At 39.4% G+C, this 19,464-nt stretch overlaps 1 protein-coding gene across 2 annotated transcripts in view; it reads left to right on the top strand.

Annotated features, from left to right (window-relative positions):
* The window catches only part of LOC121892131 (protein SON), a 53,893-nt gene extending 40,870 nt beyond the window's left edge, over nt 1-13,023 (top strand). For both annotated transcript variants that reach the window (XM_042404975.1, XM_042404974.1), the window contains exons 14-20: nt 1,993-2,103; nt 3,749-3,865; nt 8,091-8,238; nt 10,061-10,129; nt 10,465-10,580; nt 11,460-11,561; nt 12,925-13,023. In XM_042404975.1, coding sequence (XP_042260909.1) covers nt 1,993-2,103; nt 3,749-3,865; nt 8,091-8,238; nt 10,061-10,129; nt 10,465-10,580; nt 11,460-11,561; nt 12,925-13,002 — 741 coding nt within the window. In that variant the 3' untranslated portion in view covers nt 13,003-13,023. The remainder of the gene's footprint in view (nt 1-1,992; nt 2,104-3,748; nt 3,866-8,090; nt 8,239-10,060; nt 10,130-10,464; nt 10,581-11,459; nt 11,562-12,924) is intronic.
* The last annotated feature ends 6,441 nt before the right edge of the window (nt 13,024-19,464 follow it).

The raw sequence follows: 19,464 nt of genomic DNA, 5'->3' as shown, positions 1-19,464 counted from the left end.
TTTTAATTATGTTGGGCCTTCTATGGGCGAGCTGTTTTTATAGGGTCGTAACACTGGTTTGGTCGTTGCTCTTCAAAATCCCTGTTAGCAACACGCTGTCTGTCCATTACTTACAGCAGTTTGTTTACTTTGTCTCCAATGAGACATTAAATTTTGCAGTTAATCCGCAGTTCACATGCGTGATGAACAGTGGAGTGAAATCCGTACGGATCACAGATAAACTACGTTCTTTACACCAATAGTGTTTACTTTAATGAACTCAACTCAGGCTCATAATAACCCAACATCTGTGTTTCAGCATGCAACAAACTCTCCACTTTATGCATGACTTCCTGTACACATGCAGGTCACAGTCAAGATACTTACATCATTTACACAAGTTTGAGTTTTATATCTGTCATCTTAATATCGTAAGTTTGTACTTGTTAACTCAGCTTTAAAAAGTCTGTATACTCATGTCTGTGCTTGTAAACCTGTCAAAAGTCTGAGGGCCCTATTTTAACGTTCTAAAGCGCATGGTCTGCAGCGCATGGTGCAAGTGCAGTTAGGGTGTGTCCAAATCCACTTTTGCTATTTTAACGGCAGAAAAATGGTCGCTGCGCCAGGCGCATGGTTCAGAGGGGTTGTCCATAGTCTCTTAATTAATCATGGGTGTGTTTTGGGCGTAACATGCAATAAACCAATCAGAGTATCATCTCCCATTCCCTGTAAAAGCATGGTGTGCTTGCACCTTGGCTGATTGCTCTTATGATGGCATATTTGCCAAGTAGTAAGAAGGGACACTTCTCTGCAGAAGAATCGGATCTGCTGGTGCGCAAAGTTAAAGCGCATGATCCATAACGAGCACACTGCTGCTCCTGGACCCTCCCATGGCCCTAGACCACCAGTTCAAGGTCCTGTTTGTTAATTTGTTGCGAATGTATTTTCATTTTATTTTTGAAAAGGTTTATTTTTTAATTACAGCTTTGGTTTCTGTAAAATCGTTTTGTTCAGTCATGGAATAACAGGTAAAATCAGTGAGGTTTTAATTGCTGAAAGTATGGAAACCTGATCGCTTTATTCTCAAAAATGTTAAAGAATATTTGTTAAATATTGTTCAAAAATTAAATCATTAATTTTAATCATGAAAAGAATCATCAACACAGTTATCAGGATTATTTCCAAGGTGCTGATCCTGCTGCTGGCAGCAGCTAGAAGCTGTACAGATTTATTTCCTTCTTTAGTTGAATCATTGTTTTCACCTCATTTATTTCCTCATGTGTTCCTCATGTCATCATGTATTGATGCAGCAGGAAAGTTGATCTGTGTCTGATCTGTTGTTGTTTGTCTGTTTAAATACCTACGTGTATTGCCACGATTTGGTCAAATAATTAGACAATTTTATCCGTCATTACTGCGATTAGTTAATTCTGATAAATATTAGGGCTAACCATTATGACATCTATTTTTTTAAAAAGTGAAGATGTAGCCTACACAATAATAATCTTTCACATTGTAATCCTTTTATTTGTAATCTTTTGCATGTTTGTGCACTGCTTCACATCCGTGTGTGTGTAAAAAGCAGAGTGCACGCGCGTTGTGCACCCGCCTATGTAGGCGCATATTACTGTCTTGATAATGCGCCCTTAAAATAATAGTGAAACACTGTGTCATTGACTTCAGACCAGGTTTTTGTTGGTCAATAGCACAATCGCTCTCTGCTGCCTCAAGATAGCAATGCACCAACAATACGCCTGACCACACCTCATTTTAAGACCAACATGCCCATGGGTGCTCTGATGGGCGCAAGTGCATTTGCTATTTAAACAACATGGGCACTGGACGGGAAAATGACAACTGCATCAGTCTTAAACTAACAAAGACACTTGCGTCGCGCTTGGCGCCACTTTGTGCCGGGCGTAAGATGAGTGTGCAGACACCTACCTCTTTGCCTTTCAGCTTGTAAAGTCTGAATTTTTTAAATTCACATTCATTTGTTCTCTCTCCCTGCAGCCTGTGGATATCTCTCAGGCTGTAACCGAGAGGATTAAAGCTCAAAGGCGATTGGCGGAGAATCCCTATGATGTCAGCGCCATCTGCATGCTCAGCCGGGCACAAGAACAGGTATAATACATATATCTTATCGATCATTATTAATACATACACTCACAAAAGTTAAATAACATTAAGATAATGAACAAAGTAACAACACTTAGAGTCTGCCATGCTATTGACTCTGTCTAGCTTTGTTCAGGCAAAATATTACATAACTATTGGAAATCATTACATTATTAGATTATTATTACTAGAGTCATACTGATACAGGTTTTTAAGGCTGATGCTAATTTAAATATTTGAGGGTTTTAAAAAATCTCATAATGGTATGTGGGCTGATCATTTTTTAACAAATACAGAACATAAAGAAACATTTTTGATAAGGATCCCTTACATTAAGTTAATGAAGAGCTCTTACCAGTGACTGCCAGTCACACATCAACCAAAGGAGATGCCCAGGTGGAGCAGAGTTTCCCAATTTGAACCTGTTTTGCCCTGTGATAAAACAGCCAAAAGGGCTTCAAACCCAATATTTGAACCAGGAAATATAGATAATATAATTTAAGTAGAGAAACAATGTTGAAGCAAATTTGAAGAAGACATTTCTATGGCAAGACAACTTCCACTAATACCTACTAATCTACACATTCAAAATTTTCCCGTACTGTAGTTTTCTGTACTTTTAATGTACAGTTTTATTTTTTACCTTTTAGAGTAAAAAAAAGTTGCAGAGAACAGTACCTAAACCTGGAGATACTTCAACACTCATGAATGAGGTGCAAAATTATTTATTGAGATTAGTTTTAGTGCAAACTTGGACTCTGTGATGGTGCACCTTTGATTCCAAATTGCACTGGGTGTTTTAACCCCTTCATACTTGCTTGCAAATCTAGTTATTATTGTTGTTGTTTATGTTGTTAATTATAGAAAGCAAGGTTATAAACAAAAACAAATTTCACAATAAGTATTGGGGGCTATGGAGGAGTGTCTGGATCAGCTTTCACTGTCACTTCTCTCAATGTACACAAGTTTATTTCTAGTGTTTTTACATCTACTAACCAATCTATTTTTTTTCCTTTTCGAGCCAGCTGTTTTGGAACATGATGATTAGGACCGCAACTAATGATTATTCTCATTATCCATTAATCTCTCAATTTTTGTCTCAATTAATTGATTAGTTGTTTGGTTTAAAATGTCAGAAAATGGTGAAAGTTTTCGATCATTGTTTCCCAAAGCCCAAGTTGCAACCTAAAATGTCTTGTCTTGTTCCAATCAACAGTCCACAACCCAAAGATATTCAATTTACTGTCATAGAGGACTAAACGAACCAGGAAATATTCACATTTAAGAAGCTGGAACCAGAAAATGTTGGTATTGTTTCTTAAAAAATTTCTCAAAATTATTCATTGATTATCAAAATAGTTATATCTAATAGTTAATAGCTGATTAATTTTCTGTTGATCAGCTAATCAGTTAATTGACTAATCATTGCAGCTTCAGTGATGATTAGCTACAATATTAATATTTCCAAAGCTCAGCTTTAAACTTCTGTTCTGCTGTTAGTAGTCAATTCTGCTGTATGTTTCTTTCTATTCAATCGGATGCTCTGCACAACGTTTCCAGAATGTCTACTCAGTTATACTAGTAGATGTGATCAGTTCTTTGATTGTCTGATGTAATGGAATTTTTTTTTTAATATTTAAATTTTTTATAGGTTGATGCATGGGCCCAATCCAACACTGTTCCTGGTCTTTTCACTGGTTCTACAGGAGCCCAGGTCCTCAGCTCGGAGGAACTATCCACCAGCGGACCACAAGCATGGCTGAAGAAGGTAAAACTAAATGATCTTTCTGGTAAGGTACAATGAGTGGTCTCGATCAAATGATCGACAGATTTTATTGCATTCTCTTTGAGCTTTTCCCCATTTTCTCCCTAAAAGTTCCCCTGTGTACTGCGGTCCTTGTTGCTGTGAACTCCACTGCATGTGTAGGCAGAGATGCTACAATGTATGTTTTATTTGAGCTGGCTCACTCTTCGAGATGGTGCCCATTCATTGCAATGAAAACTCTACTGTTTTGGACCCACTGGCACATGCACAATTTTAATGTCTTTCTGCCTGGCCCCACCTGCTTGTCCCAAAGTTTTTGAATTGAGATGACGTCACATGCATAAAATTGTTTTTCTATGCTCTGGGAAGATCAGCACTGAAGATAGACACTGGCAAGAATAGAAATGTAGGGAGAAGAATTTGAATGTACTTTGAGTACTTGAAGCTCTGCCAATTTCACACCTATGCACAACCTGACCAATGAAAAAAGTTATAAAACATTTTATGATGCAGACCCCCCGGTCCAAACATCAAAAGGAGCATTTGAAATAAGACATTAGTAACTGCTCTCATGGGATGTGGAAATGTAGGCTGAAAAGATAGGAGATGGGCAGTAACTAGGATTAGCTGCATGCAGGGCTGGTGGCTGACTTTTATGGTCCAGGTGGGAGATGGCAAGAGCCAGAATGACCTGGGCTGCCTCCCTAGTAAGAAAGGGGAAAATCCTCCTGATGTTTTTTTTACAGGAGGAATCCACAGGAGCAAGCTACTTGCGGCCATGTTTGCTGAGAACGACAGTTCATTATCCAAGGCTAGACACAAGTTCCTTACTGTAGTTTGGTGGCCTGCTGATAAACACGTCAAAATTTTGTCTGAGCAGCTGCCCACACTCTTAAAACCCCTGACTTATATGTTCCTTGCCCCACTAAATTGGGCCAAGATTTATTTTCAAACTTTTCTCCTGTTCAGGGTTATACTGTTGTATCCTTAACTACTATGTATATAAACATTGTTGTAAATGATAGGTGATATGCATATTATGAATAGAGAAATGTAAATGTTTGTGTTACATGATCTGCAAGTGACCGTTGGCTATCAAGAGTCATGACAATATGTATACATACATATTGTAAATGGATTGTGGTCTTTTTTCTTTCTTTGTGGATTACTCTGAGTGGATTTTACTGGATTATTCTACTTGCTGATCATTATTTTATTTTTTGACATATTTCTGTGATTCTTCACAAATTCACAAAATGGCTCATGTTGATTTGCCATGTACCACTGACTGTCCCAATATTGCTCTGATCAGTAAGGCCAACAAACATATTGGCTGCCTAAAAGAGGACATCCAGCGGATTTCAGAAGAGCTTAGAAAGAAAGAAGCTATGCTCTCTAACTACATTAAGACTGCTACAGCCCAGGCTAACCATATTTCAGTCCTGAACTCCCCAACTTATGGTAATGAAACTCTCGACAACACTGGCCCATGGTCTCACCACTGTCATAGGCCCTCTGAGATCATGGACACCACCATTGCTTGGAACAGTTCTGCCTCTGGCAGCTGCTCCACTCCTCAACCATATACTCCATGGACTCAGGTAGTGCTCAAGCACAGGTCAGGGAGGAGAGGCAGACCGTCCAATTATCCCTGCCAACCACTAATTGCTTCTCTCCCTTGAAGTGTCCTGCTGGTGACAGAGATGTCACTGAGAGCCAGCATCAGCCATGAGGTGGAAGGTGCTAGGAGGTAACTGCATCTCGACAGTCCCCTCCAAGACTGCCTCTGAGACCATCTTTTCAGCCTCCCTGCACTCACCCAAAAACTTCTGCAAACTTGGGATCAAACTGTTTTCCTATCCCTCAACCGCCACATCCACCCACGGACATCATGGACCCCACTATCACCACTCTGGTTGTTGGAGACTCTGTAGTACGGGACATTGCCCTGCCTGGGTCTCTCTGCAACTCAAAGACTGTGTGCTTTCCGGGTGTCAGTGTGCAAGGACTGCAGCAGATATTTCCAACAATTCTGGACAGACATCCCAAGCGATACTGTGGGTTATCCATGTGGGAACAAATGATGTGGGTCACTGTGAATCTGAGGAGTTAAAATCCGACTTCTCTGACCTGATCTCTGGCCCTCTTCCCATTCACTGCAAAGGGGATGGAGCATTGGTCCAGATTGTTCTCCATTCATGAATGGTTTAAAGTCTACTATAATGCTGTTTGCATCATTTTTGTTGACACTTTTAACTTGTTCTGGGCCAGACCCTTCCTTTTTGCACATGATGGTGTCCACCCCAGCAAAATAGGTTCTCACTTCCTGCTAGGTAATATCTCCACCTTTTTTGCCCCCTGATACTCTACTGTGGTAGAGAAGTGTTCTACTCAGGTAATTGCATCTCTGGTTAATTGTGTTTCCTGTCTCCTACCACATCCGTGCCATATCTACCTGAGCATGGCCCCTCCCAGTTTACACACAGTGACCTCCACCACAACATACCTGTCCTACGTAATAGAACTCAAGCTAGTGCCTACACTGTACATCAAAGAAAGGACAAACAACTTGCAAAATCAGCTTGAAGAAGTTTGATTCTGCACCTTCCATGTCCTCCTCAGATGATTTGAAGTTTGTATTGTTGAACATTAGATCGCTCACTAATAAGAGTTTTTATATTTGTGATTTTATTTCTCAATATGGTCTGCATTTTCTATTACTTGCTGAATGTTGGCTCTAGTCTACTGCCTTAGCGACACTTATTGATGCTTCTCCCCAGGACTATAGCTTTTTATTTTCTGCTAGACACGGCAAGAAAGGGGGTGGAATAGCAACCATCTTTTCTGACTTGGTCACCTGCATTGAATGCACTTTCAGAGATTTATCATCCTTTGAAAATTTAGCCATGGTTGTCAGAACTCAACAACACAGTCTTGCATTAGTGTTTATAGATCTCCAAAGCACAATCCTAATTTTCTGTCTTAGTTGTCTGAATGCTAGTCAATTGCTCCTGGTTAATATGGTAAGAGTAATTTTACTGGGTGATTTAAACTTGCATGTAAATGACTATTCAGATTCTAGATCAGTGGAATTTATGAACCTTGTCACCAGTCTTAACCAAGCATCTGAAGAATGCTACTCACAACCGTAACCATTACAGGATAGTACAGAGAACCCAAGGTGCAGAACACAGAGGCAGAGGTGAGGAATTGGAATCAGAAAGATTTTATTAACAACTGGATGTTGAGGAGAAAAAAGGAGCAGCAGAGTCTTTGTGGCCAGATGGAGGCAGAGGCTGGGAGAGGAGGAACCAGGGGTTGAAGCTGACAGCCGGAATCTGAGGCTAAGACAGGAGCAGGGAGCTGAGCAGGGCAGAGCAGAGGAATTGGCAGAGTGAAGCAGGGCAGGGTGAGTCCGCAGGGCTTGGGGGAACTGAGATGATCCTGAGTAGGTTCCAAGCAGAACAGGAGGGAGACGGAGGCAGGAGTCAGGCCAGGGAACAAGTGTAACTGAGTCTACGATCTGGCGGAGTGTTGAGGTTGGAACCAGGTATTTGAAGCAGAGCAGGATGATGATGATGGCTGGCAGCTGGTGACCTGACTCTGCACACCTGACCCCTGACTCCATAACATTGATGTTTTTAATGCGGTTGTTTTATTTTAATTTTTATTAATATAAATTGGTTGCTGTATGTTTTGTCCTATGTATTCTCTTTAATTGTGAAGTGTATTGGGACTGTGCTGCATGGAGATTCTGCACTTTAAATAAAATTGATTGTTTGGCTGATTGATATTTGTGTGTCTGCATACACACACTTGCCAACTGTAATCCTAAAGCATGCTTTTTGTTTTTTGTGGGGATTACAGGTGGTGAATAATCGGCACGGCTCAGACCAGTGTGGCACAGGCTGTTAGTTCAGATGTGTCTTATCTGGTTAAGTGTGGTCTGATTTCTGTTGTGGTGTGGTTTGTGGGGAACTTGTAGGAATTCCTCTGTGTATTAGGGTTGGGGTCCCCATCATGGGCCCCCTCTCTTTTTCCAGGGCAAGAAGGGGATGGAGATAACTGTTAACAGGATGGGATTTTCCACCAATGCATAAGTCATCCTTTTTTTCCCCTCATTATCATAACTCTCCATTTGACAACTCCTACCGATAGTCTTTTTTTCTTTCTTCCCTCCATTCTTCCCCTCCCTCTGTCTCACTGTGCCTGTTTGTGTCTCGCTTAGGACCAGTTCCTCAGGGCAGCACCAGTCTCCGGGGGTGTTGGGGAGTTCCTGATGAGAAAGATGGGCTGGAAGACGGGAGAGGGCCTCGGGAGGAACCGTGAGGGCACTGTGGAGCCAATCATTATCGACTTTAAAGTCGACCGCAAAGGTCTGAAGCCACAGAATACTAGAGCAACAGCCCAGTGATCCAGCTTTTGATAATCAAGAATTTTTCTGCAGCTCAAATTGTCTGTGGTCTACAGCTTGCTACAGACTACATACGTTTTACAAAGAGAGCATAGTGAAGGCAAAACTCAATAGCTTCACCTCTGAATTAGGGATGTCAATCCATTAACTGGTTAACCGCTGAGAATATTTTTGACCAGTTATGCATGTCGTTCTATAGGTTAATTTGCATACACACTCCACTAAGGGCTAGACAGTTACGTGTTCACAACATAATTTTGAATGGATAATGTACAGGAGTGTAAAACTGACTCCTACACACTGTGAGTGTTGCATTATGGGTTGTTTGTAGCCTTAATGTTGCTAGGCTAGCAAGTGTATTAAAGTCTGCTTATTGTGAGTGTGTCAGGGTCAGTCAGCCCTAAAAAGTGTTTCATAAGTCCAGTTTAACCTGGCTTGTGTAGCATTCTTCTGCCGCAGAGGAAATAAATTCATGATGAGTGAAAATGGGTCCAAATCATCTTCTGACATCTCTACTGCAGAAATAGAATATGTCAAGCTGTCAAATACCACTGTCACAGATGATAAGGAGCTCAGAAAGACAAACAGGCAGTCTTATAAATGATAGCTGCTGGAGAAAATAATTTTTGACCACTTCCAAGAGCCTGGTAGGAGAGTGTGTGAATATGTAACTATATTATGATGCAAGTTATATTCAAAAAGTAACGTAATTTTTGCAAAAACAGTTGTTAGAAAATTTGGGGGGGTCGTCTTATTACCAGGGTTGCCTTATATATGGGTCAATACGGTACTAGCATTATGCTGTACCACATTAGGAACAAGCACCCAGCTGCCATGTCCAAGGGTTAGGGAGCTTGTTCTTAATGTGGTACTCGGACCAAGGTCAGTGCCTGTGCACGCCGGTCCGAGGCCATCACCCAGTTGGTGTGCTGAATGATTGAGATATGCTGTCAATCTGTGTGGTAGAGGGTGAGGGATTGAAAGAGCTAGTTTGGTACCTTGAGCCCGAGTACGTTGTGCCATTGAGAGTTATTGTGACTAAACGCATTGAAACACACTTTGAGGAGAAGAAGGATGAGCTAAAAGTCAAGCTAACCAGGGAAGACAAGCTAGCTCTGACCACTGACTGTTGGACAGCTCTCACAAATGAAAGCTACATCACAACTTTTCTCAAAATTTAACTGGTTAATCACCAGTTAATGGTTGTCGGTCTGCCAAAAGCAAAATTAACCGAAACTAGTAGACATCCCTACTCTGGATCCTGAGCTGTGCTTACATACCAGTATCCATATGACTGTCATAGCTCCTCCAGACCTGTTCCAGTGACTCATCAGTACTTTCTTCAGTACCTGTTGGGAAAAGGGAAAGGTGGAACAGAAGAGCCTATTATCCTTTGACCTTGAAATGCTGGAGTTTCATCTGCCAAAAATAAATTCTGGTGGTGGGCATTGCTAAAGACATTTTGGCCTCAGTAAAACCAAAACTGTTTTAACATTTCTACCCCACCAGCCAACAGGAAGATACTTCAATTACTGTCAAAATACAGGTGTCTGCTTAATACAATTTTCTAAAGTTAAACAAGTTCCTCTCACTACTGTGAAGCTGCAAATGTGCCTGATACAGTGGAAAATACTGGTATCACATTGCTGTCACTGTACAAATTCCACCCAATCATTCTGACTGATACACACTATTCTTTAGGGAGACTGCTTTATATTGATCATGAGAATAATGGCACTAATGCTAATGATGGTGATGATGATGATGATTTTTGTGTGTTTCAGGACTAGTTGCTGAAGGAGAGAAGCCACAGAAACAGACAGGAGGACTGGTGGTCACCAAGGATCTGATGGGTAACACATACACAGCAGGCACAATCACAGCATGTTCAGTGATAATAAAAATGAATATTGTCTTGCAAAAGTTGCATAGCTATAACCTTCACACTGTACTCCATATGTAGATTGGTTGCAATCTGCACCCTCACTAAATCTTTATAGAAATAATACATGTACAAAGTGGAAAAAACAATAAACAATATCAACTTTTACAATAATCAAATTGATAATTACATGTATTAGAATTACATTTTTTATTAATATAGATAGCCACTCTGGATGCAAATTATGTGGCTCAGTAGGCTGTCACTGGCCCCTTCATCTCATTATGCCCTTTTATCTGTGTACAGGGAAGCACCCGGTGTCTGCTCTCATTGAGTTGTGCAATAAAAGACGGATAATGCAGCCAGACTTTGTCATGGTCCATCACAGCGGTCCTGACCACCGCAAGAATTTCCTCTTCAAGGTGGGTCATGTTGATTCTGTGCATCAGTCTTGCTCCTTTTCATTTAGTTTTTGACGTTTTAAGTTTGTCCTCACTGCTAAAAGCTTCTGCATCTTTTCATCTCACTGCTTCATCTGAGTTCTGCTACATCTGATTTGAAGAAATTCTCGTGGCTTTAATTTTGTTTTTCTTTCTTACTTCACCTGACAAAAATAATCCCGAAATCACTGAAAGGCACTTTCAGTACATATGTTGCCCGACTCTTGAACAAAATTAGATGTTTTTAGAATAATAAGTGTTGGAACTTATATTGTTGGAAAAAAATATTGCTAAATTCAGTTGGAGGCAAAGAGTATTTTATACTAAGATATTTACACTGTCCTCAGAGCATTAAAATGAGTCAGGCAGGCTCTGTAATACACTGCAAGATCAGACCACCTAACCTTGGACTGACAAAAGACTGCAAATGACCATGTTTAATTTGCAGCTATAATATTTTTTTGTATTTGCACTGTATATATCTAAATGTCTTTGTCTGTGCAAAATGAAGGTGTTACATCTGATTCACTCTGTTCATATTTTGCTTATCTTGGAAAAAAAATTGGGACACTATTAACTTTCTAAGTCTGTTTGATCAGATTCAGATCAAGCCAATGGCCCAAAAAGCCAGTCAATGAGCGCAGTGAAGATACGCTTTCTGTCTGTTTTTACTGTTTCCCTGAATACTCCTATCTCACTGTATATAACTGGAAACCCAACCCAGTTTGGATCTGAGTTTCTAACAACATCAGTGAGCTAGACGGATTTTTTGTTCTCATTCACATGCTGATTTTATTTATTCTATCCTGTAATGCTTAAATTCTGACATTTGATCATCCATCGATGTTGTGTTGTCTCCAGGTCACAGTGAATGGTGTGGACTACCAACCTCAGACAGCTAGTCCCAATAAGAAACATGCCAAGGCCATGGCAGCTACAGTTGCCCTGCAGGCTCTGGGAGAGGTAATCTTTTAAGACAGGGGATGTTTTATGCTTTACAGATTGTAAAGCCCCTGAGACAATTTTGTGATTTGTGATTTTGGGTTGTATAAATAAAATCTGACTTGACTTGTAACATGGATAAAGTTTCAGGTCTTTAGATGGATCGCCATGAAATTTGGTTCAGACATGAACTGTAATAACTTTGGTGACCCCTGACTTTTCTTTGGCTAATGACTGAATACATGCAAAACTAATGACACTCCCACTACCCTCAGCTGTACTTTGTAATTTAGTACTAATTAGCAAATGTAATCATGCTAACATGTAAAATTGAAATGCTGAACAGAGGAAGAGCGAGGAAACAGGGATGACACCATCAACAACAATGGCTCTATTTATGCATAAAATAAAAAATATGACATTTTTGTAGAATCTTAATCATGAAAACACTGGACTTCACTGTTATTGTGCTTTTCTACCTTTTGGAAAAAGCGCTTTTCAATTTGTCTCTCATTCACACACTCACACTCACACACTGATGTTGGTGGAGCTACCATGCAAGGCGCTGTCGGTGTCTTAGGGACAACTCTGAGGAGCTGGGGATGGAAGCGCCTGCCCTGCTCTACCTCCTGAGCCACAGCCACCCCAACTATGTTTATTTTTTGTAACTTTATAATAAACTTTGTAATATTGTTACAAAGCCAGAAGGCTTTTCTTTCCTTTTTATTTTCGTGTTTTCCATTTCAAGTGCATCTTGGAATGTTAGCTGAAATTGAAAAACTCATTGTAAGCATGTTAGCATGCCTACAGAAGCCTTCAGCTTCACAGACCTGCTAGCTTGGCGATAGACTCCTGTTATATTTAGTGTAACAGTGTTGTTGATATGTCAACACATTATGTCAACTGATGTCAAACAATTATAAATTCTAAAAACTAATAATCAAGCTAATATCATTTCAACTATGATAAAAATAAAATCAGTCAATAACAACATAAATATTTACCATTCCTTCCTGTCCTAGATAGATAGTCATTAACATCCAACAGGGATGTCAGAGGGTGTGAAAGCCTCACACACTACCTGCTCAACCTATTGGAAGTAAAAAAAAAAAAAAAAAAAAAGACACAGGATAAAAGTCTGAAAAAGCTCTGAACTTAAGTCTTTAGTCCTATTATAGGTCTAATTTTATTGTCATGTGAGTGGCCAGATTGTTTGTGCTTCATGTCCACGCAGACTTAATGTGTCCCGATGGCTTTACTTAACACAAACTTTGTGCTGCTTATCATTTACAAACCAGGCGTTCATTTAAAAAATATCATAAAATCATAAAATATCCTATTAATTCTCTGCCCATTTATATTCACATGTTTTCTTTTGTCCTAGGTTCCTGTTGATGGACCAGGACTCTACACTGGCCCTGTCTTCACCGCTGCTTCTACTGGCCCCCTGTTCTCTACATAGACATACACAAAATAGTGGGACTGGCAGATTCTACATGTTTAAACTATTTGACTGTATTCTCACTTCAGATTGACAGGCTTTTTTGTGTCCCATTAAAGGACCTTTGTGTAAGATTTAGTGGCATCTAGCGGAACAGACTTGGCAGAAATGGAATATGATATTCATAAGTATGTTTTAATTAGTGTATAATCACCTGAAAATAAGAATTGTTGTGTTTTTGTTACCTTAGAATGAGCCCTTTATATCTACATAGAGAGCAGATCCCTTTTTACGGAGCCCGCCATGTTGCACCGTCATGTGTCTACAGTAGCCCAGAATGGACAAACCAAACACTGGCTCTGGGGAGGGCCTTTTGCATTTTTCGCGATTTTCACGGCGACCGTAGGTTCTCTCACACACTTGGAAGGGGAGAGTGTGGGGAGGGGTATTCAGTTGGTTGCAATATGCCACCTCACCACTAGATGCCACTAAATCCTACACACTGGTCCTTTAAATATCAGGTCCACCATTCCACTCTGGTGGCTTAGTTATACACAAATATATACACAAATGAACAACAGTGAGAACCATGAAGACCGGCCTGGCTTCACATTATGCAGAATATCTTTGTATCGAAAATACAGATTTTCTACCTGAAAAATCACACTTAAAAAGTCACATTATTCATGACAAGGTTGCAAATATATTTTTGCCAGGTTGTTAGGATTGCAAAAGTCTCTCCATCATATCAGAAGTGGGTGACATGTATGTATGTATGCATGTATGATGACATGTATGATATAGTAGCATTTCAGCCTGATACATTAGCTGACCAGTACTGTAGTCTAACTTTAGACTAGACAAGTTTCTCTGAACTGGATTTGTTTCAGTGGTCACAGCAAAGCAGAGCTAAGTTGGGCTGTTAAATGAAGAGTTGTACTGTATTTGTAAATCACTGTGTATTGTTGGTCAACAACTTTTCTGTTGGTCCTTATATTACATTTGTGGCCTCGAACAAAATGTTTCTCATACAAGAGGCTGTTGAACGTTATAGAACTAACCATCAAAAATGTGTAAACAGAAATAAAGATTATATTTATGTCATGTAGTAGAGGAAGCCACATTATGTTTCTTTATAACAATTCCTATTAAATGTGATTTAAGCTTCTTAGGAGTGTCCCCAAAGTCCCTCCCATTATAAGACCAGGGAGGGTGCTGACAACCACGTCTGTCCTCCAATACACACAAGCATCTGCTTCTTTTCACCCAGCATTAAAGGATAGATTCACAATTTATCAAGTATGTCTTAAAACAACAGTCAACAGTCAAACAACAGTGCCCATATGAACAGTGAAAGAGGTTTTCCTCACTGTAATCATTCCTCCTGTTCATACTGGCTATTAAAAGATCCCCTTCAAATGTGCTTTCAGTGTAAGTGATGGGGTTCAAAATCCAGTGTGTCCACACAGTCATTTTGTGCAAATATGCATTTAAAAGTTGATCTGATGCTCATACTAGAAAATGCATTTCCTGCAGAAAATGCATGTGAATGCTGACAGCTGAAATGAATCGCAAAGCATTGCTGAAAATGCAGAACTCAGAAAAGACATTTGTTTGAAAAAGCTGAAAGCTCAAATGCATTGCACTGCACTGCTGAAAAACCTGGAAGCTGAAATGCAAAACTAGCAACATTGAAAGCTGAACTGTATTACCTAAAGAAGCTAAGGGTTGAAATACATTGATAGAAAAGCTGTAAGCTAAACTTCAATACTGTCAAAGATGGAAGTTGGGATACATTGCCTTGAAAAGACAGAAAGAACAAATGATTTGTATTAATATCATACAGATGAACTGAATTGCTAAACATGTTGGAACAGAAAAGGCGTTGGCCTAAAGAACTGAGAGTTGCAAATCATTACTGCAAATGCAGAAATGTGAAATAAATAGCTAGAATTGGAAGCTGATCTGCATTACCTAAGGAATCTATGAGCTAAAATGCATTGCTAAAAAAGCTCAAAGCTAAACTGTAATATTGCCAAAGTTCTTCACTTCTCCTGTAAAAAATTGTTGAAAAAGCTTAATATTTTAAAAAAGTATAAAAGATAGAAACATGTTGAATGGACCAATGAACATCAAGGAACATATGCTACCTGTACTTGTTAGAAGCCTGACCTTTGTGCCTTAACATACTTCAACTTGTGAGATTAAATTTTATTTTTTGTCTCAGGCATAGGACTGAACATGTAGATAAAGACCAAAACACCATGGCCACATCATGTCATATGACAGGAGAGCAGAGCATAGGTGGGTCAAGGAAAAGACAGAAAGAGAAGGAACCAAGAGTGTGTGTAATGACACAGTTGAAAATGGCATGTCAATGAATGGGTAGATGTGTGATAGAAGGTCTGAACACATCAGTGATTGGATGAAGTGGGATGGAGAAGGAGAGGAGAGGCTGAACCAGAGGGACAGGCAGGGATGAAAATGGTCTCAATCTCATACTTACAGTAATCTTCCAATTCAATTATATGAGACTCTGCCAATTGAATATGAGATGAACATGCTTTATTGATGAAGTTTTGGCACATACTCAGACTTTGTGGAGTGCTTGACCGAGATTGGTACAGTCCCAGATATCAGAGGACAAGGAAGGTACCTGACAGATAAAGCTAGACAAAAGCCTAGTAAACCCAGAGTGGGTACGATAGGAGTATGTGGAGCCACAAGACCACCAGCTACCATTATATCTAGTATTTACAGAACATGGTTCCCTGAGCCAAAGAGACCAATCAGGATGGATGTAGGATGTGTATGCTGAAGGTGTCCATCAACCTTGTGTTTTCATTTTGTGAAGAGGAATGCTGCAGAGTTGCAGTTGAAGTGTCCCGGGATGACCATATGTGTTTTTGTGTGAGTACATGTAATGTCTCATTGTGACAGTGGCATATCCTATCTGGACATTCCCCTTGTTTTGCAGGGTTTTGGGGTAACCCGTAAATAGAGATGTTTAGGTATCAAAATTTCACACCATGATTATTGTGACCAAAAATAATGTGGTAAATGGTATAATCGCAATCTTCATCCAAATTTTGCTGAAACACAATCGTGCCAAAAGATTGTAAAATTTCATCACACACAATGTTTTGGATTGGATTTTATTGAATATAACAAATGATCAGTGAACCCAGGCATAGAGATACTTCATATGTTAAATGTGCTCAATTTGAGTGTAATTCAATTTAGCTGTGCTTAAACATTTCAGTGTTTGCTGGACTGGACGCAACAGCCTTAAGATAAACAGACTTAAAACAACATCAATTAACAGCATAAATAGTAATGACGAAGTAAGAGAAAACTCAAATGAGCATTTAAACAAAGTACTTCATTATGTCCTTTTTAAAAATAACATACCTAAAAAATAAAATAAATACACGCTCCACTTATCAACATTTCTGTAGGAGTGTGTGTAACACTTAATAATGCCTGGAAGTGCAATTATAAGATAAACAGCACTAACATAATTCAGTGCTTGGTTTCATTTCACATTCATCTGTTGTGTAACTGACACCTACAGTAAAACTACTAACTTTTCACATAAACCTTCCTATACAGTGTATGTACTTCACACCCTTGTCATTTACAGTCCCTAAATACTTAAGGTTTGTCAGATCTTTTTTTAATCTAGCTATGTGATAATCCAGCTGTGGCTGCCTAGTTGAGGTCTTTCTGGAGCCAGTTTTGATCTTTTAGATGCAGGGATGTTAAGAAACTTTTGTCCAATCCTAGCAGGTGTTGAAATTCCACAGCATGCTTATGCCACCATAACAACAGATCTGTTGCTGGTGGAATGAAGGGCAGAGATGTGTAGACCTTGACCTCAGCCCTTTCTTCTGTGGTGATGCCGCTGTATTCTTCAGCCATCTGCTGGTTTCTTGAGGAGTTTATTTTCTGTAGCAACCCAGCCAGGCCTTTTCTTGCTGTTGTGGCAGTACTGGAACTGGATGCAACTCTCTACAGCTTCTTCTCGTACTCTTACAGGTGATATCAGTGAAATGACTAAGGGGTCCCACAAATTCACAGTTTTTCCATTACTGCAATTTCTGTGTCCTTTGGCATCAGCACCTTTTTCTGTGGCCAACGAGACACATACTGCCTGTTGCTGTTCAATGAACCTCTCCAACATCTTGTACGTTGATCCCCAGCGGGTCACCACATCATGGATGAGGAACTTCTGAGGGATGTTCAGAGCTGCTTGTTTGCTCTTCAGCTCTCTCCTTTGTCTCCAGCTCCAGGAAAAACCCTGCACCAGGTGACGGCATGCAATGACAGCTGCGTCCACTTTTGTTTTTCAGGACTTTTGAAATGGCAAGGTTTAATTTGTGCCCAAAACAACCAAGCCAAAGTTCAGTAAAGTCATGCTTGAAGCATTATCTATAGTAACACAGACCTTTGTCAATGCCCCATTCTTTTAGCATGTTCTCAAAAAACTTCCAGATGTTTTCATGCGTGTGGTTTTCTGGCAAGAACTGAATCTAAATGACAGCTAGATTGCAGTTTCCATTCATTGGAGAGGTAGTGGACTGTGAAGTGAATGAAAGACTGACCAGCACTTCCACTGCTGGTCCACAGGTTGGTAGTTCCCTGAGACAACCTCTTGTCAACATCAGCTTTCACATCATAATACATTTTTGGAATTTCAGTCTTGCAAAATAACTTCCTTGTTGGTACTTTTTACTGTGGAACTGCAGTCCTCATTAAATTCAGAAATCCTGCTTTCTCATCTATCTGGATCGGCATCATGTTCTTGGAAATTAAGTAAATTAATGCTCAGTTGAGGTCTTTGGCATTTTTGGATGAGGGTGCCTGTCTTTGAAATAATTGCTGGACTGTTTGTTGGCCATCTGCTAATTTGGTAAAGTGTTCTGGTGGCACTACTGGGTCTAGTAGGTGGTCCCTGCAGGAAAAAGCTGATAAGTATATTAAGTAAAGTATGTTAAATAATAAGCATGTTAACACACAACATTAAATTACTAATAACTGTGCCTGTCATTGATACAGACAAAGATATCATGAGTAGCAACATGAGCAATTGTAGTTATAAAATGTGTAACACACGAAGTGAATTATTTTACCATTAGATATTATACCTTCTTTGTTATCGCTGTTATTGTTCTTTAAAAATGATCTATCATCAATAACATATTGCTTTTTAAAGTTATATCTTACACAGACCTTGATGTTAAACTGTAAACACTGTTAAAAGTTTTTGCAAATGAAAATATTGTTCCTCATTCTCACTCAAAAGTTGTTTTTTTGTTTTGGTTTGTTTTTTGTTTTTTGTTTTGTTTTGTTGTTGTTTTTTAACCTCAATCTATAAAGGTTTTTTAGAATTACTTTGTCTTCAAGATCTTGTCAAAAGCAGATTAGTTGGGAAAAGTTGAAAGATTGGTTGTGGGAACTAAAAACGTTGGTAACTTTGGTGCAGATTAATGCTCTATACAATGGCTTTAAAAAAAACACAAAATTATGATGATTTATACATGTCCAAAATCTCAATTTACTGGTCCCCATAATCTATTGACAGTCTGTTGTATGTGAAGTAGTGAATGAGAGAGCGACATAACAGTAGTCATGGGGTGGGGATTTCATGCATCCATTCGCGTTTTCATGTCCTGATTTATTTTCCAATGTTAAGATTAAACTTTATTGAGCCCCAGAGGGGAAATTCACCTCTGTCCTTGTTAATCGACATTTACAATGGAATAATGTTTGTAAAAGCACACAGAAAATTATATACATGGACTGTGACAATTACACATGAGCCAGTACAAGCTACTTGCAACCATGCCCCTTGGCTCACCACACTAACCGCACCCACCTCACACACTATACCCACCTGTGGTGGTCGGGTAGTTACCTGTCAAGTAGGTGCTCAAATGAAATCTATGCTACAGACGTTCTGTAGCTGAAGCTAACATGAGGTTTTTACTCAGCTAAATGTGTTCCAATGACAGTTATCTCTCTCTCTCTCCAATGGCGTAATTCAGCCCCCACAAACTCATTACCATCATTTTTTTTCAGTTGGCAAACAATGAACTGGTGTATTACCACCACAAACTGGTGTGGAGTGTGGATCAAGATTCTAGTTCTAAGCCAACAATAATAATAATAATAAATAAATAAATAATTTAAAAACATATCCAAAATTATCTTAATCAGATTTGTTCTTTTAAAAAAAATGAAACAAAAACAGATTCTTCTTCAGCATTCTTCTCCTGGACTCATTTGCAAAATATCCAGTAACTAAAAGTGTAATGGGATGAAACCCCTAGTTTGTTTCTTTTTGCTGTCCTACTGGGGAGCACTCTGTCAAAACAGCACACAAGTTTGAGTCTTTGCAAATATTCAATTCAATTTTTTTTCAGTTCAATTTCATTTATATAGCACCAAGTCACAACAAGTCATCTCAGGGCACTTTTCACA

Source organism: Thunnus maccoyii, chromosome 24 (assembly GCF_910596095.1).
Source record: "Thunnus maccoyii chromosome 24, fThuMac1.1, whole genome shotgun sequence".
In the NCBI taxonomy this organism is placed as follows: domain Eukaryota; kingdom Metazoa; phylum Chordata; class Actinopteri; order Scombriformes; family Scombridae; genus Thunnus; species Thunnus maccoyii.
This window is presented reverse-complemented; position numbering and strand designations above follow the sequence as displayed.